Below are 27,893 nucleotides of genomic sequence, written 5' to 3' on the forward strand. Positions count from 1 at the left end.
CTTCTCTATAGCGTAAGGACAAAAAGGGCAATTTCTACTCAATATCTACTGGTAAAAATCAATTAATTTTTCAGGTGAACAATTTCTCCTTAAGATCTACTGGTAAATATCAACTTATTTTTCAAGTAAACATTTTTCTCTCTTTTTCTATTTTTCAAGTAAACATTTTCTTCTCTTTTTCTAAATTTGCGCAACTTTGCCAGTCTTTGTATCCTGGGTAGGAAAAATGTAATCCAATCATATAGCAGCAAAAATGGGATCCATTCAACTGAATGAACAAACAGACGACAGGTTCCAGAGGGCCTCGCAAGGCAAAGTGAATGGAATGACCACGAGGTACAAAAACTGTTCCGGTTAAAATCCGGAGAGACAATTAAAAGGAAGTGTGCATAATATCTTGAAACTTGAACAATGGACAAAAGAATTCATAAAACAGTATTATACGAACACTATGGGAAACAAAACGTTGCTAGACAAAGCCATGCATCCGATTAAATAAAAAAAAAAAAAAAACCAGTATGGTAAATGTATCAAACCAGTTAACTAGTTTATTGTAAAAATCTGTAAAAGATAAATTTATTTCAAATCCTAGTCCACTCAAGGTAGTGAAACTTCGAAATGCCAGTAAAACATCAGAAGTAAAATACTCCCAATAATTATATACAATCTAACAATAAAATCTCGTCAGTAAGTGACAACAATTCGAATAATTCAGTAAAAAAGGAGAAAATAAAATATATAAAATATTCGCGTAAAACACAATTTCACCCAAGTTGTCAGTGACACAGTATCAGTGTTTTAAAACTTTCTGCAGATATGCCTATTTTCAATCGAAAATCGAAAGTACTGAATTAAACTCCATTCTCACTAGAACAGCTCGTCGAAAATTCAGCACTGAAGAACCAACCATCCATCCACTCCCATATAATGCGTGCAGAACCTGTTTTCAACACCTGACAAGGCACTCTGCACTTTCACAAGGCTCCCGGGATGCAACTTTTTACTGAATGGAATGTGTAAGCCACGCACGTGTTATATAAATGTAATTAAAAGCACACGTGATTGTGGACTACGCTGTAATGTAAAGTACAGATCCTGTCGTTGAAAGATTCACCGAGGTCACCAATAAATAAAACATGATTTACTTGTGACGCGAACAGCTCATTGATCACACCACATATCACTATCATAATATATTTATGTTTAAACACCTAAGGAGAGAGTCCACATGCAATGAACGTGGTTACCTCGCTTCCTTGTTATATCATTTAAGACCAGGCGAGAATAAACGAGAATTCAATGAGCACACGAAAGAAAATATATATATATATATATATATATATATATATATATATATATATATATATATATATATATATATATATATATATATATATATATATATATATATATATAATATATATATATATATATATATATATATATATATATATATATATATATATATATATATATATATAATATACTCACACACACACACACACACACACACACACATATATATATATATATATATATATATATATATATATAAAACACTCCAAATATCTACAAAATATCTACAAAAAGCTCATCAGCAACATATCAAACGCACATAAACTTCACAATTCATCTCTACTACGCTGAAACATACTTATACGCTAAATGTTCAGGCCCTTCCGCTCTATAAACCTCTTTCAATTCCAACTATGCAGGATTTTTGTTGGGTATTCCTCTCCTCCTTCCTCCAAGCTCTCTCTCTCTCTCTCTCTCTCTCTCTCTCTCTCTCTCTAACCATGATAACAGAAACAACATACTGTTTCTGTATTATACACTACTGTTCACCAGTTTACCTTCTTCCATAGCTTCCAGAACAGAAGCTTTCCTTTCAAAACAATAAAAATCAAGAGCAAGTCCAAAGCAGAGCAACTTCTGACCACGTACAAACACTGATAATTTTGCATTTGTTTAGCATGGCACCTGTTTCTTAAAAGTTGCTATAGTAAAACCAGAATGAAATGAGATCTCCGGTGTGGCTGTTTGGGTCCTCTCCACGCGTGTTTAATCTCCGCATATCTGCCAAATCTATAACAAAACATAGATAAAACCATTTCTCCCAATACAGATAGGCCTATAAAATATCGTCTTTTTCGTTACGCAGAATTCTAGTTCAATTACGTAGGTTCACGATTGATAAAGTTTTTTTTATGCAACAACAAGAAACAGAATCAGATTTTCTATCAACATGGCATCTCATTTTGGTGCTGTTGCCAATATTTCAAACAGCTCCACGTGCCTTTAAATCCACGGATAAGCAGCTCAAGACTGTCTCCAGGGGCCACTTTCTATGGTCACGGTATGTTTGGAGGCATTTCCCCTTTCTACAAATATCTTGAGTTCTTAATATCATACGTAATGAATAAATTGGTAAGCAAGGAAATATGGAATAAAGCATAACATATAGTAAGTTGAACGAGTGAGAAAACAAGCAGTCGTACACAAACAGATTTCTCTCTCTCTCTCTCTCTCTCTCTCTCTCTCTCTCTCTCTCTCTCTCTCTCTCTCTGTTGGAAGAACAAAAATATCACATTCCACGTCACCATTTTACAAAGTAATCAAGATACTCTCATGTCCTCATTAACATTAATTATCAAGACGAAAATGTTAAATATTTATAAATGGGCTACACACAGAACGGCAAATCTTTGTAAGAAATAAGAAAAATATGTTATTGTTCATAGATTGTGGAGAAGAAATGGACTGAAGACAAATCCTAAGCAGGGCGGAATAGGACGGAGGTTAAAATACCTGGAAATTAAAAAAAAAAAAAAAAAAAAAAACTACAATCTTATAATAATAGCCTTAGGGTTTTTTCAAAGACATTCAAAGGTCTGTCACACACGTGCCACGTTGTTTTGTAAATTTGGCAACAGGTTTGGCGATTCCAAATAAATGGTAACAGTCTCTTGTTTGTCACTTTTTCATAGGGTGCATTTTAAGAGAGATCTTTCACATTCACAGCTGATCCCTGATTCCCCTTTCTCTGCCGAGAGCAACCAGCAAATGTGCCTCGTTGTTGAACTTCTCAGTTCCAGAGGTCCTTTATTCCTCACACAGTTAGACTGTGGAACACCCTCTCAAAGGATGTCGTGCAGTTGGAACTTCAGAAGTTCAAGTGAAGATGCTATGCATTACTACCCTCATACCAAAATTTTACATAAATTTTCATTAATTTATTAATTCATCTGGTTTTCTAATAACTTTCTATACTTCCCATTACCTTCCGTTACTTCTTCCTAAAGAACACCATATTCTTAGGAAGCTTGAATTTCAAGTCAATGGCCCCTGTGGGCTTCTGGATAACAATGATAATAACAATACATATTGCAGCTGCCAGTCTTATATGTGCTGCTCTTGCCAATGCCACGTTTCCTCACCGTTCAGACTTTCTGGCGCCCTGAAATCTATTAGCATGAACACACAAATAAATTTCATTCACGTTCATTTCCTTCAGCTTCATCTACTTTCTATTTCCCTGTTCTCGAAAAACTTTCTTTCTTCAACTCTCAACAGCAAATTCATCGGTGAAAACATGTCTTTTGAAACTTGTTTCTTTTTTGCCGTAACTTTCATCTTTCCCATATTCGACCACGTTTTTTTTTTCATTCATACCTTTGACCATTCCCTCTTTCGTTACAGATCCCATTACAGTCTGGGGGTCTTGTTTCGTTATCAACAAAGATTGTTCTGACTCACCGACAATATACATATCACATTGTCACGTTTTACGCCAAGCTAGGCAGAAACTTAGTTAATAGGTAAAATACAAACAATCTCCTTATAATACAACGCAATGCTCATCCATATAACAGAATATACATTTTAGGTCGAAGGCCAAGCGCTGGGACCTATGAGGTCATTCAGCGCTGAAAGGAAAATTGAGAGAAGGGTTACAAAGGTGTAACAGGAGGAAAACCTCGCATTTGCACTGGAAGAGGGTGGAAAGTAAGATGGAAGATAGAGAATATGAATGGAGGTACAGTAAGAGGAATGAAAGGTGTTGCAGCCAGTGTCATCCATATACTAGTCTGCAGAATGAAGGCAATTTGGTGGCCATAACGTCCCAAGGGTCGGGACTTGCCGTCTTGCCGTATCAGCAAATGCTGTACTCTTCACGTAATGCTGGACTTAAAATGTGTTCCCGAAGACTCTATTTTGAAAGTTTTTGCTCTCTCTCTCTCTCTCTCTCTCTCTCTCTCTCTCTCTCTCTCTCTCTCTCTCTCTCTCTCTCTCTCTCTCTCAGCTGTGATATAACGTCATTCCCTGAATACTGTATATATACGTACTACAATAATTACCGGTCACGTAATGCAATCTTCCCTGCTGGTAACAACCTCCCTCAGCATATGAATAACGAGTGGACTTCATATCTGCTTTATTTAATTCAACATTGCTTCACGCCGGAAGGACACTGACCTCATTATGATACAACATCTCCCCTGAGGTATGACAGCGGACCGAACTGGCAGGGAAATAAAATTATACACGGACTTTGGAGGCCGCCATTGCCATTTCCGAAAGGAAAATGCACACACATGAAACGCCACTGCTCTGAAACTATACATGAAAAGCCATTACTCTCAAGCTAAAGCGGATGTGTTTACCCTAACATTTTTTGTAATTCACGAGTAGCAGATCTAATCTCTCTCTCTCTCTCTCTCTCTCTCTCTCTCTCTCTCTCTCTCTCTCTCTCTCTCTCTCTCTCTCTCTCTCTCAATCAAGTTTCCCATTCCATCACCGTGGCATCTTAAACGAGAGCCAAAGGACAGATATCAATTTATACCATGAATAGCACGGCATTAGACGGAAGGTTGAGTTCTCTCTCGTCTGTTTTAACACCAGTCAACTAACAACCACGTATTCGATTCCCTGCTTACGGCAACAGAAGCCTTTGGATTTTTTTTATGGAAACAGACTCGTGCAGTTCCTTCCCTTCTTGGTCAGGAGATTAAAAAGTAGTCTGATCTACGAGAGAGAGAGAGAGAGAGAGAGAGAGAGAGAGAGAGAGAGAGAGTCAAAACCTCCGTGACAGATGCGCACATCAACAAATCAGTGGGTCCAATACCCCCTCGAGACATCCAGTGCATGATTAAAATGCATCAAGGAAATAGATGGTCTTGCGCTTGCAATTAAGGCAAGTGAGTCCCTCTCTCTCTCTCTCTCTCTCTCTCTCTCTCTCTCTCTCTCTCTCTCTCTCTCTCTCTCTCTCTCTTGTACAACGCTCATTACTTAAGCGATTTCTTTTTTAATTTCACTATTTTTTTCCTCATTGCTTTCGTTTTGACTTCAAATGAAGCCCTTTCCTAAAGTTTTCATCTGTGAGCCCTATTCCTCCCTTTTTCCACTTGTGCCTTCTCCTCTGTAGAAGCTTGATAATCAAAATATTGGCTGGTACAATTTGTTCCACATGAAAGAGTCAACACTATGAACTCTTTGAATTACAATCCTGATATCAACGCACTCTATGAAGTCCCCACCCACATGCAAGATTCTACCCTGTCCAAGCCTATAATTTACAACACACTTGTGGAAATTCAAGCAACACTGATGTGGCGAGTAACGAAGCCCTCGCTTTTCGTTTTAACATCATGGAACAACCTATTCAATGCCCTCGCTTTTCGTTTTAACATCATGGAACAACCTATTCAATGCCCTCGCTTTTCGTTTTAACATCACGGAACGACCTATTCAATGCCCTCGCTTTTCGTTTTAACATCATGGAACAACCTATTCAATGCCCTCGCTTTTCGTTTTAACATCATGGAACAACCTATTCAATGTCCTCGCTTTTCGTTTTAACATCAAAGGACGACCTATTCAAAACCCTCGCATTTCGTTTTAACATCATGGAACGACCTATTCAAAACCCTCGCTTTTCGTTTTAACTTCATGGAACAACCTATTCAAAACCCTCGTTTTTCGTTTTTAACATCACGGAACGACCTATTCAAAACCCTCGCTTTTCGTTTTAACATCATGGAACGACCTATTCAAAACCCTCGCTTTTCGTTTTAACATCATGGAACAAAAACCTATTCAATTTAACTCATGGAACAACCTTTTCGTTTTAACATCATGGAACAAAACCTATTCAATGCCCTATTCAAAACCCTGTTTTCGTTTTAACATCAAGGAACGACCTATTCAAAACCCTCGCATTTCGTTTTAACATCATGGAACATCATGGACCTATTCAAAACCCTCGCTTTTCGTTTTAACATGGAACAACCTATTCAAAACCCTCGCTTTTTCTTTTAACATCACGGAACGACCTATTCAAAACCCTCGCCTATTCAAAACCCTCGCTTTTGTTTTTAACATCATGGAACAACCTATTCAAAACCCTCAAAACGCTATTCAAAACCCTCTTTTGTTTTAACATCATGGAACAACCTATTCAAAACCTATTTTAACAAAACCCAAAACCCTCGCTTTTCGTTTTAACAACATGGAACAACCTATTCAAAACCCTCGATTTTCGTTTTACCATCATGGAACAACCTATTCAAAACCCTCATGGAACAACCTTTCAAAATTGTTTTTTTAACATCATGGAACAACCTATTCAAAACCCTCGCTTTTTGTTTTAACATCACGGAATGACAAAACCCATTCAAAAACCTATTCAAAACTCGCTTTTGTTTTAACATCAAGCCCGAACAACTCTATTCAAAACCTAAAGAGTCTGTTCAAAACCCTCATTTTCATAACTATTTGTTTTAACATCATGGAACAACCTATTCAAAATCCTCGCTTTTTGTTTTAACATCATGGAACAACCTATTCAAAACCCTCGCTTTTCGTTTTTAACATCACGGAACGACCTATTCAAAACCCTCGCTTTTCACTTTAACTTCATGGAACAACCTATTCAAAACCCTCGCTTTTTGTTTTAACATCATGGAACAACCTATTCAAAATCCTCGCTTTTTGTTTTAACATCATGGAACAACCTATTCAAAACCCTCGCTTTTTGTTTTAACATCATGGAACAACCTATTCAAAACCCTCGCTTTTGTTTAACATCATGGAACAACCTATTCAAAACCCTAACATCATGGAACAACCTATTCAAAACCCTTTTAACATCATGGAACAACCTATTCAAAACCCTCGCTTTTTTGTTTTAACATCATGGAACAACCTATTCAAAACCCACTTTTGTTTTAACATCATGGAACAACCTATTCAAAACCCTCAGCTTTAACATCACAGAACGACCTATTCAAAACCCTCGCTTTTCACTTTAACATCATGGAACAACCTATTCAAAACCCTCGCTTTTTGTTTTAACATCATGGAACAACCTATTCAAAACCCTCGCTTTTCGTTTTTAACATCACAGAACGACCTACAAAACCCTCGCTTTAACATCATGGAACAACCTATTCAAAACCCTCGCTTTTGTTTTAACATCATGGAACAACCTATTCAAAATCCTCGCTTTTTGTTTTAACATCATGGAACAACCTATTCAAAACCCTCGCTTTTCGTTTTAACATCATGGAACAACCTATTCAAAACCCTCGCTTTTCGTTTTAACACCATGGAACAACCCATTCAAAACCCTCGCTTTTCGTTTTACCATCGTGGAACAGCCTATTCAAAACCCTCGCTTTTTGTTTTAACATCATGGAACAAAAACCCTCGCTTTTTGTTTTAACCATGGAACATTCAAAACCCTCGCTTTTGTTTTAACATCATGGAACAACTCTATTCAAAACCCTCGCTTTTTTAACATCATGGAACAACCTATTCAAAACCCTCGCTTTTGTTTTAACATCATGGAACAACCTATTCAAAACCCTCGCTTTTGTTTTAACATCATGGAACAACCTATTCAAAACCCTTTTTGTTTTAACAAAACAACCTCAAAACCCTCGCTTTTGTTTTAACATCATGGAACAACCTATTCAAAACCCTCGCTTTTGTTTTAACATCATGGAACAACCTATTCAAACCCTTTTTTGTTTTAACATCATGGAACAACCTATTCAAAACCTCGCTTTTGTTTTAACATCATGGAACAACCTATTCAAAACCCTCTTTTGTTTTAACATCACGGAACAACCTATTCAAAACCCTCACTTTTCGTTTAACATCATGGAACAACCTATTCAAAACCCTCGCTTTTTGTTTTAACATCATGGAACAACCTATTCAAAACCCTCGCTTTTTGTTTTAACATCATGGAACAACCTATTCAAAACCCTCGCTTTTTGTTTTAACATCATGGAACAACCTATTCAAAACCCTCGCTTTTGTTTTAACATCATGGAACAACCTATTCAAAACCCTCGCTTTTCGTTTTAACATCATGGAACAACCTATTCAAAACCCTCGCTTTTCGTTTTAACATCATGGAACAACCTATTCAAAACCCTCGCTTTTTGTTTTAACATCATGGAACAACCTATTCAAAACCCTCGCTTTTTGTTTTAACATCATTGAACAACATGGAATCAACATTCAAAACCTAAAGCTTTTGTTTTAACATCATGGAACAACCTATTCAAAACCCTCGCTTTTTTGTTTTAACATCATGGAACAACCTATTCAAAACCCATCATGGAACAAAAACCTATTCAAAACCAACTATTCAAAAACTTTTTCAAACATCATGGAACAACCTATTCAAAACCCTCGCTTTTTTTAACATCATGGAACAAAACCCTATTTTCAAAACAACCTATTCAAAATCCAAAACCTCGCTTTTGTTTTAACATCATGGAACAACCTATTCAAAACCCTCGCTTTTTGTTTTAACATCATGGAACAACCTATTCAAAACCCTCGCTTTTGTTTTAACATCATGGAACAACCTATTCAAAACCCATCGTTTTAACATCATGGAACAACCTATTCAAAACCCGCTTTTGTTTTAACATCATGGAACAACCTATTCAAAACCCTCGCTTTTGTTTTAACATCATGGAACAACCTATTCAAAACCTTAGCTCGCTTTTTTTTAACATCATGGAACAACCTATTCAAAACCCTAAACTTTTGTTTTAACATCATGGAACAACCTATTCAAAACCCTCAAAAAACATCATGGAACAACCTTTTTCGTTTTAACATAAAACATTCAAAACCCTCGCTTTTTGTTTTAACATCATGGAACAACCTATTCAAAACCCTCAAAACGCAACCTATTCAAAACCTCGCTTTTGTTTTAACATCACAGAACGACCCTTTGTTTTAACATCATGGAACAACCTATTCAAAATCCTCGCTTTTGTTTTAACATCATGGAACAACCTTTTTGTTTTAACATCATGGAACAACCTATTCAAAATCCTCGCTTTTTGTTTTAACATCATGGAACAACCTTCAAAACCCTGTTTTAAACATCATGGAACAACCTATTCAAAACCGGTTTTGTTTTAACATCAAAACAACCTATTCAAAACCCTCGCTCTTTGTTTTAACATCATGGAACAACCTATTCAAAACCCTCGCTTTTTGTTTTAACATCATGGAACAACCTATTCAAAACCCTCGCTTTTCGTTTTAACATCATGGAACAACCTATTCAAAACCCTTGCTTTTTGTTTTAACATCATGGAACAACCTATTCAAAACCTCGGTTTTCGTTATAACATCAAGGAACAACCTATTCAACACGCTCTCTCTTTGTTTTAACATCATGGAACAACCTATTCAAAACCAAAGTTCCTCATTGTCAAGGCCTGGTAGTCAATATTCTCCAATTGATTAACATCAATTCCTTAGTACGTCATATCATGTGGCTTTGAAATATAAAATTCTGGCCAAAGGCCAAGCGCTCGGTCAATCAGCGCTGAAAGGGAAATGAGAGTGTAGGTTTTAGAGGTGTACCAGGAGGAAAACCTCGCAATTACACTATGAAAATATTGTTAGGAGAGGGTGGAAAGTAGGACGGAAGCAAAAGAATATAAACAGTGTTACCGTAAAAGGATTAAAAGGGGGGACGCTGCAAAGAACCTTAAGTAATGCCTACAATGTACCTCGAGAGTTGCACTGACGGCAGTAACCCACGACGGGGTATCATGTGGCTTTGCCTCATAACTCAAGTCTTTTCCTAAACACCTCTATTGTTATATGGAAAACATGAAAACCTTTCTTTGCAAATGATTGTAAGGACTACTGTTCTTGTTCCCAACCGGGTTCTTTCACAACGTCAAGCTGATGAAATCACGACCTTAGAGCCAATGCACATTTCACTTGCTTGCTAAAGCCTCCTTTACTACAGGACTTGAGTTTGAATTGGAACTGAAATATAGAATTTAGGCCAAAGGCCAAGCGCTGGGACATATGAGGTCATTCAGTGCTGAACGGAAAGTGACAGGAGGTTTGAAAGGGGTAACAGGAAAACCTCGCAGTTGCATTGTGAAACAATTGTTAGGAGAGGGTGGAAAGTCAGACGGAAAAGAGATTATGGACGGAGGTACAGTAAAAGGAATGAAAAAGGTTGCAGTTACGAGCAGAAGGGGCGCGGCAAAGAACCTGAAGTAATGCCTACAGTGCACTACGTGAGGTACACTGAAGGCACTACCCCAATACGAAGAACTTGAGTTTGAAGACTCCTGTACCTCAGCAACCCAAAAACAGGAGGGGAGTGGACCTTCTGTGTCTCAGTGTGTATCAGTCATGCCAAGACAATCCTCGTCCTGTTCCTCGCACTTCCTTTGCAACGTCTACAAGTCACTGTTTTTCTCTATGAAAATTTATCCTCAAATTAGAGGAAACCTAACATCCTGTTACTGTCAAGTGCGTTGCGTCATTTCTGGTTCTCTCCCGTTACTATATTTAACTTCTGCCAACACAACGTTCCGGTGGTTCTGTAGCTGCTTTTGCTTTTCGGCTAACTCTGCAGTTGGCCATTCCAATGCCACTGATTCTTGCTGAATGCTTAACTCTTGCATTTCGCCTTCCTTACAGAAACAACTAATGGTTCAGCCAGTTCATATCAATTAAAAATTAAACAACTCTATACTTTATATTAATGCGACTCCTCCTTACTAACGTTTTCTCATCCTATAAGTGTGCCTTAAAAAGTATTTCCTCCTGACATCTCCCAGGCATGATTCAACAAACTGATATCACTCTCTTAAAATCCACTCCCTTTCCATGACTTGGTTCCCCCTCTGTAAACCCGTAGGCATTTCAGCTAGTCATTCTACATCTGCTGATGTTGACTGAGCAACATCTGGTCACTTTCCAACGTCTAGTGGTGCTCTTTACCGTTGTACAGTAGTCTATTTTCCCCTACATCATCAGTGGCCTTTTTCATTTGACCTCCTCTCCTAAGCATGTTTACAAAATGCCTCAACCCTCTACAGTACATCTTCTGTCTTGACAGCATTACTAAATGGAAAACTGCAGTATCTCAAAATTTTCGAAATTGAGATATGCCACCTACTGGGCTCGTGAAACACAAAATACACAAGTTACTGCAGTTTCAGAATGATTCTTCAATGGTTTCCACGAGTATTTAGGGGGTCCCATTTGCAGTATCTGCAAAATCAGTAGTAAGGCAAGGGAAAACTGCAGTATCTACCATTTTGCTCAGATGTGTATTTTCGCAGATACTGCAGTCTTCCATTTTAGGGCAGTACTGTCCTCTACGTTCAGTATCTCCAAAAAACTTTCAGCCAATTTTTTTTTTTTTTTTACTCTGCCGTCCAACACTTCTATTTAAAAACGAAATCGTCCAAAACAGCTGGGTCAAAAATTGGATAATTAAGCGGCTTTGCAGAGATCAAAATTCAAAATGCCACACACATCAATATTCTATCAGGTCTAAAAGTCCAAGATACAGTCTCTTCCAATTTATCAGGTCCAACAAGTCCAAGATACAGTTTCTCCCTATTTCTTTATCAAAATCCAACCATTTTCTGCTTGATGAGATAAAAAAAACTATCTTACTGAAACATTACAAAGGAATAAATATGCTAAGAAATATCAAACGTCTAATTTCACTGGCGTTAAATTTTTTCAAGATACTGATTCCTATAGCTGTATGCTGGCCACATCGTTCCTGGTTCAACTTGGTCCCTAGCCTTAACTATTTCATGTTCTGGTTCCTTTCGCCAAATTGAAAATTCTCTTTCTATCCACAAGACAGGATCTTTCATTCACCTTTCTACACAGAAGTCACTTTGAACAATGTTCCAGAACTAAAAGATACCCTATCTTTTCTTTCACACCTACTTTGTGTCAGGCCTGTGCAAATAAAGATATGTAATGCCAGTCCCTTGGAAAATAAAACGAAACTGCAGCCATCCTAGAGTTGCTGCCCCCTACAAAGCGTTATCCGAAGCCCCAAAATGTATCCTATAATTCAATACTTTCATAAACAGAAGGAATCAAAGTGACTCGCAACTATTCGCAACACCTAGCTTCTATCTCGCGGAATACAGTTATAAGAATGATCTAAATTAAATGGTGCTTGTTTCATTCAGAGCAAAATGAAAATCGGGAGGGAAACTTACCCATTCTCATTCTGTTCTTCGCTGTGTTTGTTGTGCGACTCGCTGAAAGGTAAAGAAAAAAGACAATCCATTAAATGATGACAACAACAAATGTAATAACACCAATAAAAATACAAACAATGGATTCTCACTCCTTTAAACCGGAACACTTCAAAATAATCCCTGAGAATTTAAATTACTAGTAATAATATTATTATTAATAAATCCAATGCCCATCCATATACTCTACCAAGTCTAACTCTGTGACATCGTCAGAACCACTGGGCCTTCCTTCGTAAGAATATGCAGAAAGTTAGCTTTCCAAGCCTGAGCTTCGAAACGATACGTAACGTGCCAAGGATTATGATTCGCTTCGGGACGGTGCTTTCAAGTCCCGACCTCTCTAACTATTAGCGTCGTTTGGACAGTGTGGCAAGAGCACAATCAGCAATAACAACGTCCGCCTCAAGCATCGACTCTCTCACATATCGTGACAGAAAACGTCGATAGGTCAGGACAGGAACATAAGATTTAGGCCAAAGGCCAAGCACTGGGACCTATGAGGTCATTCACTGCTAAAAGGAAAATTGAGAGTATAGGGGGTATGAAAGGTGTAACAGGAGAAAAACGTCGCAGTTGCACTACGAAACAATTCTTAGGAGAAGGTGGAAAGTAAGGTGGCAGAAAGAGAAAATGAACGGGGGTACAGTAAAGGGAATGAAAGAGGCTGCAGCTAGGGGCCTAAGGGACGCTGCAAAAAACCTTAAGTAATGCCTACAGTGCACCGCGTGAGGTGTACTGATGACACTCCCCCCCCCCCACCAAAGGGGAGAAAACGTCGAATCAATACCATCGATCGACACAGAGCAGGGACAGTCACTCGTCAGACAAATTTAAGCACTGCAGTTGACAGTGAGGTAACCTTGGGGGAGGAAGGTTCGAGATACATGTGTGTGTGCATGTGTTTGTGTGTATGTATGGGGGGGTTGCTGTCTCGGGTATTATATTTAGATGTAAACATGAAAAGGTTAGGGAGACAGAGAGGGACTCGTGCCAATGTAGGTTGTTCTTGATTACACGGTCTTGGGCTCACCTTGCTAAGTATTTTCTGAATTTTCCCTTCGTATTTATTCATGAGTAGTGATTATACAGAATATATGTATGTAAAGATACACACACACACAATATGTATATATACTGTGTGTGTGTGTGTGTGTGTGTGTGTGTATATATATATATATATATATATATATATATATATATATATATATATATATATATATATATATATATATATATATATATATATATATATAGTGTATACATATACGCACAAACAACAAATGAAAACGCGGGGTTACATGGATGGAGGTTCATTAAAACCTATTTTAAGTCATTTCATGGGACACTTTAAAAATCACAGAAATAAATACGACATAAGTGCCTCGATCACTTTTATCTAATCTATTCTTGAAGTGGCTGGCAGTGGGACTATTCACAACTTCAGCTGGTAGTCTGTTGAAATACCCACTTGAGGAACTCTCCAAGAGAGAGAGAGAGAGAGAGAGAGAGAGAGAGAGAGAGAGAGAGAGAGAGAGAGAGAGACTCATTTCAGCGTCAAAAGTTTCACCAGCCTAGTCTGTCTATCACTACTAGATATAACACCGGATGCGCTCTTATCAGCGGTGGAATTCTGTGGCGACAAATCTTCTGCTTAAGAAATGAAGACCAAGAGAAGTAGCGTACGATCTTGTCATATTAAATGATATAATAATGTACTCCACTGGTATTTTTCATTGCCAATTTAACTGTAGTATTTCATATTATTGTCGCTGCCAAGATTGTTCAAGAACGTAATTTTCTTTTACTGCCATGATTATCAAAGTGTGTTATTGCTTTTATCATAATTATTGTTTCACGTTACCTTACGGAATAGAGCATAGAATTTTGGCCAAAGGCCAAGCGCTGGGACCTACGAGGTCATTTGACGCTGAAACGGAAATTGACAATAAAAACGTTTGAGAGGTGTAACAAGAGGAAAACCTCTCAGTTACACTATGATTCAATTGTAATGAAAAAAGCGTGGAAAATAAGTCGGAAGGAATACATTATGAACGTAGATACAGCAAAAGGAATGAAAAGGATTGCAGCTAGGGGCCGAAAGAACTCTGCAAAGAACCTTAAGTAATGCCTACAGTGCACCACATGAGGTGCACTGATGGCACTACCCCGCCGCGGGGCTGCCAAAACTATTAAAGAACGCATTGTTTTTCCTGCTATGATGATCACAGAACACTTTCGCTTTTCTCATAATTATTGTTTCACTGCACCTCACAGTTACTCCCCGCATCACTATTCAGTTCATCTTGCGTCCCTCTACATCACTGTTATTGTCATGATAGTTACAATTTGATTTAGTTACTCTCAAATATTCTATTGCAATATATGACTGTCATTATGATTATGATTATTACTGTAGCATATTTTATCATTTTAAGTATCAAATAACAGTGAACAGTTGTTGTTCTGCGTACATGATTCATAAAGCACGTTTTCTTACTTTCTTAAGTATTCAATTACGGCTTACAGTTACTTTTCTCATAATTAGTACAGTGGGTCATTTTTATTAACACTGTATCTCAGCCATAAATAAATCTTCATATATCATAGTTTTGCAATAACTCAAAAAGCCCATATACATATAAATTATACACTTACATACATATAATATATATATTATATGTATGTATGTATGTATATAATTTATATGTATATGGGCTTTTTGAGTTATTGCAAAACTATGATATATGAAGATTTATTTATGGCTGTGATACAGTGTTAATAAAAATGACCCACTGTACTAATTATGAGAAAAGTAACTATAAGCTGTAATTGAACACACACACACACACACACACACACACACACACACACACACACACATATATATATATATATATATATATATATATATATATATATATATATATATATATATATATATATATATATATATATATATATATATATATACATCATTTAAACGTGTAATTAGCAAAAGAAACACAACACTTTTAAAATAACATTTTAAATATTCATACACACCCAAAGACACTTCAAAATATATAAAATTACCCGTATCTTCATTAATCGTTGAAGCCAAGATTATTATTTCTCAGTGTAGAAAAAACAATCTTTAATATTTACAATGTCATAAGTTATAAAACAGCAACTGCTAGTTGCTTTGATCTGTCAATATAAAAATAGGGTTTTGATAACACATACAAAATATTATTGCCACTTTATATGAAAAGTGAACAGAAGTCTATCTCTTGTAAATAATAACACTGGGCTGTCGACAGAAACCAAATTATTATAAAAAATACTTGTTTCCTCTTTTAACGGTGAAAGTCAACACACAAACAATTCAGTATACTCAATTAGTTCAAACACTCAGAATTTCTTATGTGACTGAATAAAAGTTCTTACCTGTTCTACACCAAAACAACTATTAAAACAGAATAAAAAAAAAACTTGCAGGTATCATTTATTATACCATTATTCACAAAACTGTAAACTACTCTGCCTATTTTATCAGTCATTACTGACGAACAGACTGAACAAAATACCCATTTTCATTTGTCATAACAGAAGCCTACTGATATAGCCGTTTTCTCATCTATTCACCAGTGGGACAGAACCACAATACATGTTCATTTTCGGGCACCAAACAATTATTCACGCCCTGACCTAAAATCACATTCTCAAGTTGATAGGACTGAATCCCAAATACTCACCCATTTTCTGATAAAAAAAATTACTCATAATGAGGCCTAATATACACCAATTTTCTCGGGTCATTACTTGTAACAGGATCGAACACAAAAATACTCACCCATTATCGGAGGCCATGCCATTGCTACTAAGAGAACTGGAGAGGGTCCTTGACCTCCTCCTGTTGGGTTTGCAAGTGTTGCAGTGGATGGTGGGGGTGATGCCCGGGTAGAGCAACCTCTCCCGGAATTCCAGACTCTCCATCATCTTCACATACCCCCCTTCAAAAGGGGTCGATTGAGGTCAAGGTCACCAAAGCCCAATTTCTCCGAGAGGAATGGACACTTGGCAATAATTCCCAAAAAATCAAAGGTAAAGTACGTTTCCAGATTCACCTTCAATTAAAAATCAGGGTCACCCAAGGTCAAATTCACCAAAATCAAGATTCACTAAAGGATTGGTTCCTTTAAGAGGAAACTCACTCAAACACAATTTATATGACAACCACAAAATATGTTCCCTGATTCACCTTCAAGTTCTAGGGTTCAATTTCATTCACTAACTCCCACCATTAAGTTTTATTAGATGAAAGTCACCTCGCTCGGCCAAATGGCACGATCAAGTGTCCATGCTTAGCACGAGTTCTTGTCTCTATATAAGTTTATCTTCCGGTAAACTCTTGTGGAGTGCTCTCTTGGATCTCAAGAAGGCATAAAGTATTTCAGTCTATACATTTCAATCAGAAGCAGCGTCAAAGACTCCACCAGTCTGAATCACGTTTCAGTTATGATGCTTCTCTCAAATTCACTCTACACCAAGGAAAATAAATCATTAAATGGAAATCATTTTAATGGTGTCTGTTATGTGTAGTAAAAAAAAATAGTATATCCTGTGCTTAAATATGTAGTCTTACAACACATACACACTCAACTTACACCTCAGGTGAATAAACCTGAGTCTTCATCCTCCGCTGTTTCTGTTACCATACGATCCAGACGATTTTTCCCCATCTTAAAACATTTCTTTTACATATTAATATACTAATAATTATGTTCATTCGCATTCATTTTGGGTTCCTCGCCACATAAAAAGTACACCACGTGCTATACAATGAAGGTGATTTGTTTTTAAGTGGTTTTATCAGGCCTCAGTCAAGAAAAGATAACTTTTATCAGATATATTCATGTCATCTTCTACAAATGCCAGAAAGCGTTCGCCCGCAAAAGACTCTGATACAGAAAGACCTGTAAGAAGAGTTTTAAATTTTTTTGGATGCTCTCTCTCTCTCTCTCTCTCTCTCTCTCTCTCTCTCTCTCTCTCTCTCTCTCTCTCTCTCTCTCTCTCTTTGGGTGAGAGACCTTCGATCTCCTGCTGATAAACGAAAGTGGGTGTGAATGTATGCAATATATATATATATATATATATATATATATATATATATATATATATATATATATATATATATATATATATATATATATATATATATATATATGTATATATATGTATATATATATATATATATATATATATATAATGTGTTAATATAGATAGAGACTAATAATTTAAAAGAGCATAAACTAGGTTAGAATAAGAGAGAGAGAGAGAGAGAGAGAGAGAGAGAGAGAGAGAGAGAGAGAGAGAGAGAGAGAGAGCAGCAAAAGCCCGCGACAAATACTTAACCGCACAGGCTGAGGGGCTTAGACATTCTTTTCTTCCTTCCTTCCACCGGTCCACCGCACAACGCCAGATCAATACTGAATAAAAGAAGCAACAGGTATTTGCTTTCCAGAGAAGAGAAAGAACAGTACTCATACACTGTCTACTGCTCAAGCAATATCAATTATTATTATTATATTATTATTAAAAAGGATGGCTGTATTATGCGAATTTATCTTATATAGTGTCTTTTCTATCCTCCTTATGATTCGCTTTTCAGAACTTGGATGGGAAGGCTCCGCCCGAGGGTACATGCCCCGGGCAGCCAATCATAATTCAGCACCGATCATGACCTCCCCTATAAATACCAACGCGAGCACCTCGTTTCTCCAGACCTTCTGCAACCACGTCCAGAGGATGACCAACGAGCTGGTCGAAACATGTCGACGGTACCTACAATAGAACCTGAACCCAGACGAACGATTTCTGATTGGATATTTTAATAAAAGACTTCCAATATTCCGCACACTGTCCTTTTCCAACATGAATATCGGCCAGTTACTGACTAACATCGCTGAGCCTGAAAAGCGAATCATAAGGAGGATAGAAAAGACACTATATAAGATAAATTCGCATAATACAGCCATCCTTTTTAATAAGACCTGTTTAAAAGAGGGTCTACTCCCTTCATATATTATTATTATTATTATTATTATTATTATTCAAAATGACAGAATAATTAACAGGAAAAGGCCTGGAAAGTTATTAACCAACAAAATTTAAAATTATTAATATATTATAATAGTATATAGCTTTTAGGCCAAAGGCCAAGCGCTGGGACCTATGAAGTCTTTCAGCACGGAAACGGAAATAGACGTTAAAAAGGTTTGAGAGGTGTAACAGGAGGAAAACCTCGCAACTGCACTATGAATCAATTATTAGAAGAGGGAGGAAAGCAAGATGGAAGAAAGAGAATATGCACGGAGGTACAGTAAAAGGACAGAAAGGGGTTGCAGCTAGGGGGACGAGGGAAGGCTGCATAGAACCTAAAGTAATGCCTACAATGCACCACGTGAGGCGCACTGTCGGGGTTTAAAATGATGAGGGAATGAGCTGCAGAAAAACAAAAACAAAACAAAGTAAAAAAATGAAAGAGAAAAAATGCGCTCTGACAGGACACACTCCTTGTGGCTGAAATATTTATAGATTACTAAAGCCAAAAAGAGAGATATATCGTCTTCGCTTAAGACAGGATTGAAGCACCTGATAAAATGCACTCGACTTCATAAGTGTTTGTATATTCAGGATAATCAAATAGGAGCTGCAATCGCTCCAAATTGAAAATCAAATCAGATACCTTCAACCAGGGCATTTGGAGATCAAGGTTTTAAGGTCTTTGGACCTTCAAGACGACCTTGACAATAGGGCACCGCGCCAGAGGAAGACAACTTCTTTAGATTCCTGGCAAAGATTCCTTCCTGGTGTTGCACATGCTTCTGATCGTTGCAGTCTGAAGCTTAGTTTTATTTATGTATCAATGTGTGTGTGTATGTATAAATTATACAATTATACACACACACACACACATGTATGTATGTATATATATATATATATATATATATATATATATATATATATATATATATATATATATATATATATATATATAATATTATTAAACCACAAACACAGTTGAATATCGGATTCACTATACAATGAGAATAAATTACATTCAAAAGGAATTATAATTTACAAATGCTCCTGGCCAGGGCAGATGCACTAACAATTATGATTTCCTTGGGTGTAGGTTGTTCAGAAGTTATAGTACATCAGGTATTAAACGACGTTTGTGGCCTAATATATGTATATGTATATGTATATATATATATATATATATATATATATATATATATATATATATATATATATATGTGTATATATATATATATATATGTATATATATATATACAGTATGTACAGTATGTATGCATGTATGTGTACATATATATAGTATACATACCTCCAACTTCCGGAGCAACAGTTCAAAGAACAATCCAAAGAGGTCAGGGAAAGGCACTATCCATTTACTACAATAGGCCGACGTTTCACAACTCATCTTGTTGCATTTTCACACACACACGTAATATACATACATACATGCATACATACACATACGAGTATATATAATATATATATACATATATGTATATATAATATATGTATGACCAGCCAAAATATAATTTGACTTTTTGCTTTGCTTTTTTATATACTTCCAACTTCATAATTCGTAGATTGCATTAAATGAAATTCATAATACATATGTGTAAGTGATACAAAAAACAGGCGGACGGACGGACGAACAGAAAGAATTCGCAACAGTCATCGTACTCCACGTCACGCGACCAGGTAAAGAAAAGAACAAAAACAAGAAAGGCATAAAAGAGAAACGTGAGACTGAACGGCTTCCGCAGATCAACACACAATTTTTGAGCATGATCAACTTTTGCCCTTATGGGGATGGGGAGGGGGTGGGGGGAATCTGATTAGTGTTGGTATGTAATACACGAGGGATTAGCAACCGAAAAAAGAGGAAGGATTAGCAGAGCAAAGGAAGAAAATCTTTTCCCAATCGCTGGCAAGAAATTTCATTGGGTGTTAAAGTCTTTGGCCTGCGAGGGGTGCCACTCAAAAGTGAATGCAAGATGACGCCCTTTTCGTTGTCATGCAAATTGGTAAGCGCTCTCTCTCTCTCTCTCTCTCTCTCTCTCTCTCTCTCTCTCTCTCTCTCTCTCTCTCTCTCTCTCTCTCACACACACACAAACACCTGCACAGTTGTTTCGTGCATTAATACAATTAATAACAGGGTCTCATTTAAACAGGATGTTATCGTTAAAGCCAGCAGACGATGACAGACAGTCCTTGAAAGCTTGCAACTTTTTGGAATAAAAATCTCAGTTAGATACCATCCCGTTTATATATACTGTGTATATATATATATATATATATATATATATATATATATATATATATATATATATATATATATATATATATATACATATATATGTGTGTATATATTGTTGCAAACGTGAATAAATGCACTGTCAATATCACTGCCTATACCTATGTATGAACAAAATAAACAATCCCAAAATCTTTAAATTTTCAGAAACAAACCAAAATAATAACCCAATTTCTCTAAATTTTTTAAAGCAAACCAAAATATTTAACCAAAATTCTTTAAATTTTCAAAAACAAACCAAAATAATAATCCCAAATTCTTTTAATTTCGAAAATAAACCAGAATAATAATCCCAAATTCTTTACATTTTCAAACACAAACCAAAATAATAATCTCAAATTCTTTTAATTTTCGAAAGTAAACCAAATTATTAAATCAAATTCTTTAAATTATCAAAAACAAACCAAAATAATAATCCAAAATTCTTTAAATTTTCAGAAACAAACCTAAATAATCCCAAATTCTTTAAATTTTCAAAAGCAAACCAAAATAATCCCAGATTCTCTAATTTTCGAAAACAAACCAAAATAATAATACAAAATTATTTAAATTCTCAAAAGCAAACCAAAATAATAATCCAAATGCTTTAAAATTTCGAAAATAAACCAAATTAATCCCAAATTCTTTACATCTCCGAAAAGAAACCATAATTATAATCCCAATTTTTTTTTTCATTTTCGAAAATAAGCCTGACACAAAGACGAAGGGGGACGTACACAACCCAATTCCACTTTTCCTTAATCTTCTATGACCTTCTGACCTCGGAATCAATACCTTCCCGTACACCCACCCTTCTTTTCCACAATTTATGAGTGGCTGGACCGTGAAGTTTGTAAGGGGACGAGGAGGAGAGAGAGAGAGAGAGAGAGAGAGAGAGAGAGAGAGAGAGAGAGAGAGAGAGAGAGAGTTGTATGGCTCGACGCTGTGTCGAAAACTTAATCAAATTATTCTTCCTGTTCACCCCCGTCGACTAACCAAAACATCGGTAACCACCCTGTGCCTAAGGGAGAGAGAGAGAGAGAGAGAGAGAGAGAGAGAGAGAGAGAGAGAGAGAGAGAGAGAGAGAGAGAGAGAAAAATTTCTCTCACCTTGATTGAACCTTGACGTATGTTGGCAACTTACAAAAGTTGTAATAAAGGAGGGCACATACACTTAAACAAAGAAGGCCTTACAGCAAATCATCACCTATTAATAAAAATATAAATGCGTCGACACATCATGTTGTATTAATATTCGTTTCCTCCAAATGAAACTATACTGTACAACTGTAAGACACTGTATATACGGACCAAGGTCCATCCAGAGAAAACAGGAGGCAAACACAAGAACTAAATTCGCCCTTCCCTTACGAACAATATCCTAGTTTTCGCCACAACTTCATACCCAATACGTCTCCGGCCTGTCCTCACATAGCAAGAGAGTGACATTCGATCCTATGGAGGGGAACGCACTTGGAGTCCGTTCTTCAAGCACTTGTTGTGCCCCTGTAGACCTAAGCACTGACTTAAATATTTGGTGGTTAGTCCATCATGGACTAGCAATCTCATCCCAAAAACATTACCAGGTCATGTATATAATATATATATATATATATATATATATATATATATATATATATATATACAATAAATATCTTGAGGAAGGCATTCACGACAATATCTAAATCGAGCACCACGTAAGCGACGGAGCTACGAGCATTCAGCTGTCTTCCTCCCCAAAACACATACACAAACACAAGCTCCCATATGTCCCCCATCTTTGTCTATACCCCCCACCTGGGCACGAGGGAACGACCCCATGACACCGGAAGGTGACGTCATGTTTAAATCTCTGCCCCCGACAAGAACACCATCGCAGCCTCCCGCAGACATTAAATTCGGCGTCGGGAGGAGGAGGAGGAGGAGGAGGAGGAGGAGGAGGAGGAGGAGGAGGAGGAGGGAGGAGGAGGAGGGGAGGAGGAGGAGGGAGAAGAAAGGATGAGGGGAAGGAAGAGAGGTAGAGAGAGGAGGAGGAGGAGGAGGGGGAGGAAGAGAGAGGAGGAGGGGGAAGAAGAGAGAGGAGAAGGAGAAGAGAGAGGAAGAGAGGAGTAAAAGGATGATGAGGAAAAACAGAATAGGAAGAAATCTGACTTAGGCGAAAGGTGGATTGATGGAAAGAAAACAAGAGGAGGACTATGGAAAATAAAACGGTCTGATCGAAAGGACAGGAGAGAGAGAGAGAGAGAGAGAGAGAGAGAGAGAGAGAGAGAGAGAGAGAGAGAGAGAGAGAGAGAGAGAGGACCCCTGCTATCTCCCGATCTCTGGTCTCTTTCAAGTACGACTAAAAATAAAATGTGGAGCAATTTAGGTGCAAAGGTCGAGAAAGGTCGACTCTCTTCAAGTTTCCCATGGGACCAATGCACTTGAAATGGGATTTATACAATCAAAACCAATCCACTTACGAATTCTCGATCGGCTCGATCCCTGATCGGTTCTGAAATGAGCATATTCCTGATAACACTTCTGAATTGGTTCGATCCTGGTGGGTTCTATCTAGACTGTCGTTCTAATATAGACATAATCTACGTAATACTTCAAAATCGGTTCGATCATGGAGGGTTCTAAAATCGGCATAATCAACACTCCTGAATTGGGTCGATCCCGGATGGGTTCTAATAAAAACATAAATCCACTTCTGAGGTCTGGCTCAGTTCAAACCTAGATGTTTACCATCTTGAAAAAGGATACTCAACTTGTAATGGACGCTCTAAGATTTATGAAGTCAAGAAACAAAAAACTCCAATGCCCCTCGTGTTTATTTCCTTAAGTAGCTGAATGTTTCTTTCGCGCGTGTGTTCTATGTGCCCGAGTGTGATTTTATCAAATGAGCTACTGTACACTTTATAACAATGTATTGCCATTACATATATTACTTATGCTCGTGTGTACAAAAATCCATTGTACAAGATCAAAATTTTAGATTGGCTAGCCTATTGCACGATGTGATCAGAGGATTCTAGAAAATATACAAGGTGTTTGTCTGTATGTTAAGTAAGAATCACATCAAAATGTTAACACGCCAGTGTACAACATAAATAAATAAAGGTTATTCTTTTTATTAATGCATACTCTCAATTTACAAGCTACAAATTGCAATAAATGCATTAATAATAAGTAGTAAATAGCTAACCACGGCCTCTTGACTTATTCCAAGTACGAAGACACAAATATAGGAACATATATCTATTTATGTACACGACGGTTAACAAATAAGTGCATGCAAGCATGGATCTGCGCAAGCATGACCTTCAAAGTAAACAAGAGTAAATAAACAAGTCCTCATCCAGATTCAACAAACTTATAATGGCTGCAGCCATTATATCATAAAGTCATCGAGACCACTTGGGGAGAGAGAGAGAGAGAGAGAGAGAGAGAGAGAGAGACAAATAAAAATTCTCATAAGTAACATAAAAAACTCTGACACCAAATAATAACCCATTACTAATTCCACTCACAATGCAATTAGTGTGTCATTTGAAAAAGGAAAGGATTTCGCCTGCACACTGCACAATCCGACAGAGAGAGAGAGAGAGAGAGAGAGAGAGAGAGAGAGAGAGAGAGAGAGAGAGAGAGAGAGAGAGAGAGAGAGAGAGAGAGTCAGTCTGATATGATTTTCAGAGACCGGAAGTGTTGTTTTTGTCATGAGCGCGATAGAGCGCGAATTTTCCTTGCTTTTTTCCCCGAATAAACATTTTTTCCTCATTTTCCTAGATGACGACGTCACTATCCCAGAGTCGCTTTCCCACAACGACGAATGACATAATAACCAGAACTCGAAGTAACCCGACCTAACACAGTCATTAACTTGTCTTCGTCTTCAAATTGTGATTCTCGTGAAGATTAGGGAGTCTACCTCTCCATTTTCAAGTAAATAAGTAAATATATTCTCGAAAGTGTGAATAAATACATTCTCTAAAGCGTGTATAAATACATTCTCTACAGAATGAATGCATGGGTTCTCGAGTATGAATAATCATATTTTCGAAAGTATGAATTCATGTATTCTTGCAAGTTTGAATAAATAAATTCTCTAAAGGATGAATAAATATATTCTCTAAAGGATGAATAAATATATTCTCCAAAGTATGAGTAAATATATTCTCCAAAGTACGAGTAAATATATTCTCCAAAGTAAGAATATATTACTGAAAGTATGGATAAAAGAATATATTCTCGAAAGCATGAATAAAAAAATATATTCTAGAAAGTATGAATAAACAAATATATTCTCGAAAGTGTGAATAAAAAACTATATTCTTGAAAGTATGAATAAACAAATATATTCTCGAAAGTATGAATGAATACATATACTATCAAAAGTACGAATAAAAAACGTATTATCGAAAGTATGAATAAACATTCTAGAAAGTATGAATAAATAAATATATTCTCGAAAGTATGAATAAATATATTCTCGAAAGTATGAATAGAAAATATATTCTCGAAAGTATGAATAAATAAATATATTCCCGAAAGTATAAATAAATAAATATATTCTAGAAAGTATGAATAAAATATACTCTAGAAAAAATGAATAAATAAATATATTCCCGAAAGCATGAATAAATATATTCCCAAAAGTATGAATAAATAAATATATTCTAGAAAGTATGGATAAAAAATATATTCTCGAAAGTATGAGTTAGTGAGACTCATCCCCAGAATGCCTGATAAACGAAGGCAAACAATTAAATGTATAAAACACAATAATTTCAAAACCCTGTATATTCAATACGGCTGAGTTCCCGCGTTAATTAATAACTTGAAATAACATCAAGTTAATTGCACAAGTAATAGGACGGACCATTTCAACCGAAAATAAATGGCTTTACTTTAGAAAAAACAAGAGCTTTGAACTCAAAAAATAAATCTTTAATTTCATTCAAAAGAGCAATAATGCTTACAACCAATTATATAAAACTAACTTACAAACTAATTATATACCCAAACAGAGACAAGGTTAAGGAAATTCGAAGCAAATTTAGTACAGAGAGAGAGAGAGAGAGAGAGAGAGAGAGAGAGAGAGAGAGAGAGAGAGAGAGAGAGAGAGAGAGAGATAGAATCACTCCAGGCTATACGGTTGAGACTGATCCAAAACTTAATGGAATTACATTTCCTGTTATGAACACCCGGCCAACCAAAACATCTTGTGCCGATGAAGAGAGAGAGAGAGAGAGAGAGAGAGAGAGAGAGAGAGAGAGAGAGAGAGAGAGAGAGAGAGAGAGAGAGAGAGAGAGAGAGCTGTATAGCTCGACGCTGTGTGGAAAACTTAATCAAATTACTCTTCCTGTTCAGACCATGGACCAACCAAAACATCGGTAACCACCCTACGTCTAAGGAGAGAGAGAGAGAGAGAGAGAGAGAGAGAGAGAGAGAGAGAGAGAGAGAGAGAGAGAGAGAGAGAGAGAGAGAGACATAAACCTTGCGCAAACGCTAATATAATGTCTTAGGAGCGCAGACTTGCCTGCTACAGCTCGGCTCAAATCTCATAAAAAAGAAGATTGGGGTGGTTAGATATGGCGGCACCAGGGCAGGTAACATGCGTGGCACTCCAACGGCAGGTGTGCCACCGGAACACCTGTGCCACCTTTCACACGTTCACCCAGACAGACATTTCCACCACTCTGCTTATCAGGCGGTTCCTTTACGGCATAAATGACAGCCCTTTTACGGAGTGGTGACGATGAAATTGCGATCTTATTATCATGAAAAATTTTACCTTACTAATATTTCTCCTTAACATAGTTATTTTCCTTGCAGAACTTTCTCTGCAATTATTCTCTAATAACAATGCGGGATTATTAGACCCATTTTTTTATAGTTTTACATTATTTGCTGCATGCTTTCTTGCATACGTAATTCTGCAATTATTTCTTAACGTTAAATATAAGATTACTAGGATACAGATTTCTTACGTATGCTAGCAGTCGAATAAATTCAAGTTACCACTGACAAAGTTTTAGAATGATGAGTATTTATGAATGTATTTGATCACGAATATCCAAGAATACCACCATAGATATTATTTCCTGAAAAAAAGTGTGTGTGTGTGTGTGTGTGTGTGTGTGTGTGAGTGAAGCATGTTACCTGAACATGTTTCAAATACATCCTCACAACGAGAGCAGTTCAAAATAAATGCGAATGTATTAATCTTTCGGGTAATACATGACAGGGCACCGCAGATGTCCTTAAGAGATACCACATGCCAACGATGCACATCTTTCAAAGGCAAAGGCCAAAGGTGTAGGCAAGCCAATGACCTTCACTAACCCACGACAGGAGAAAACAAGAGAAAGGAAGGGAAAGGAAGGAAGGGAGGCATGAACCATGAGGGTACCAAAGACCTGCCTGCTTGGGTTAATTTGGGAGTTTTATTGTCAATAATTAGCGAAGGATTTGTGAGGATGCAAGCTGACAGACAACAACAATTCATGGAAAAGATTTTGCGAATTTTCCAATTCAAAATTATACAGCAGCAACAAAATATAGAGGCTGCATCTATAGTAAACCTTACAATAACAAACAAAGGCCATGTAAGCATATAAAACAAGGTTCACTCTTTGTTATTGTTATAAGAAACAGAAGGAAGATAATGTGCGTCCTTCCTCTCTCTCTCTCTCTCTCTCTCTCTCTCTCTCTCTCTCTCTCTCTCTCTCTCTCTCTCTCTCTCTCTCTCTCTAAGATGCTGCTGACGATAATGAGATCCTCAGCACAACAAAGGAATCTGCAAATCTTTCCTCGCCTTTTTACAGTGACATAATGAAGGTCCTGCACTACATCGTGTCTACAAACATCAGAGGGATTCGACCTTCTTGGAGATTTTTCATTTCGTCGACAGGACAGTCGACATCATTTCGTTGTCTCAGCCAGGGCCTAAGGTTATTG

The 27,893-nt window shown here is 36.9% G+C and overlaps 1 protein-coding gene across 14 annotated transcripts in view; it reads right to left on the bottom strand.

Moving 5' to 3' along the window:
* The window catches only part of hpo (serine/threonine-protein kinase hippo), a 153,406-nt gene that overhangs the window by 44,252 nt on the left and 81,261 nt on the right, over positions 1 to 27,893 (bottom strand). For 9 of the 14 annotated variants that reach the window (XM_067091905.1, XM_067091906.1, XM_067091913.1 and 6 more), the window contains exons 2-3: positions 16,411 to 17,098; positions 12,537 to 12,578 (exon numbers count right to left, since the gene is read on the bottom strand). In XM_067091905.1, the coding sequence (XP_066948006.1) occupies positions 12,537 to 12,578; positions 16,411 to 16,556 (188 nt within the window). In that variant the 5' untranslated portion in view covers positions 16,557 to 17,098. The remainder of the gene's footprint in view (positions 1 to 12,536; positions 12,579 to 16,410; positions 17,099 to 27,893) is intronic. The other 5 variants (XM_067091908.1, XM_067091912.1, XM_067091916.1 and 2 more) reach the window with 1 other exon arrangement.

This window comes from Macrobrachium rosenbergii, chromosome 48 (genome assembly GCF_040412425.1).
Source record: "Macrobrachium rosenbergii isolate ZJJX-2024 chromosome 48, ASM4041242v1, whole genome shotgun sequence".
Lineage (NCBI taxonomy): Eukaryota > Metazoa > Arthropoda > Malacostraca > Decapoda > Palaemonidae > Macrobrachium > Macrobrachium rosenbergii.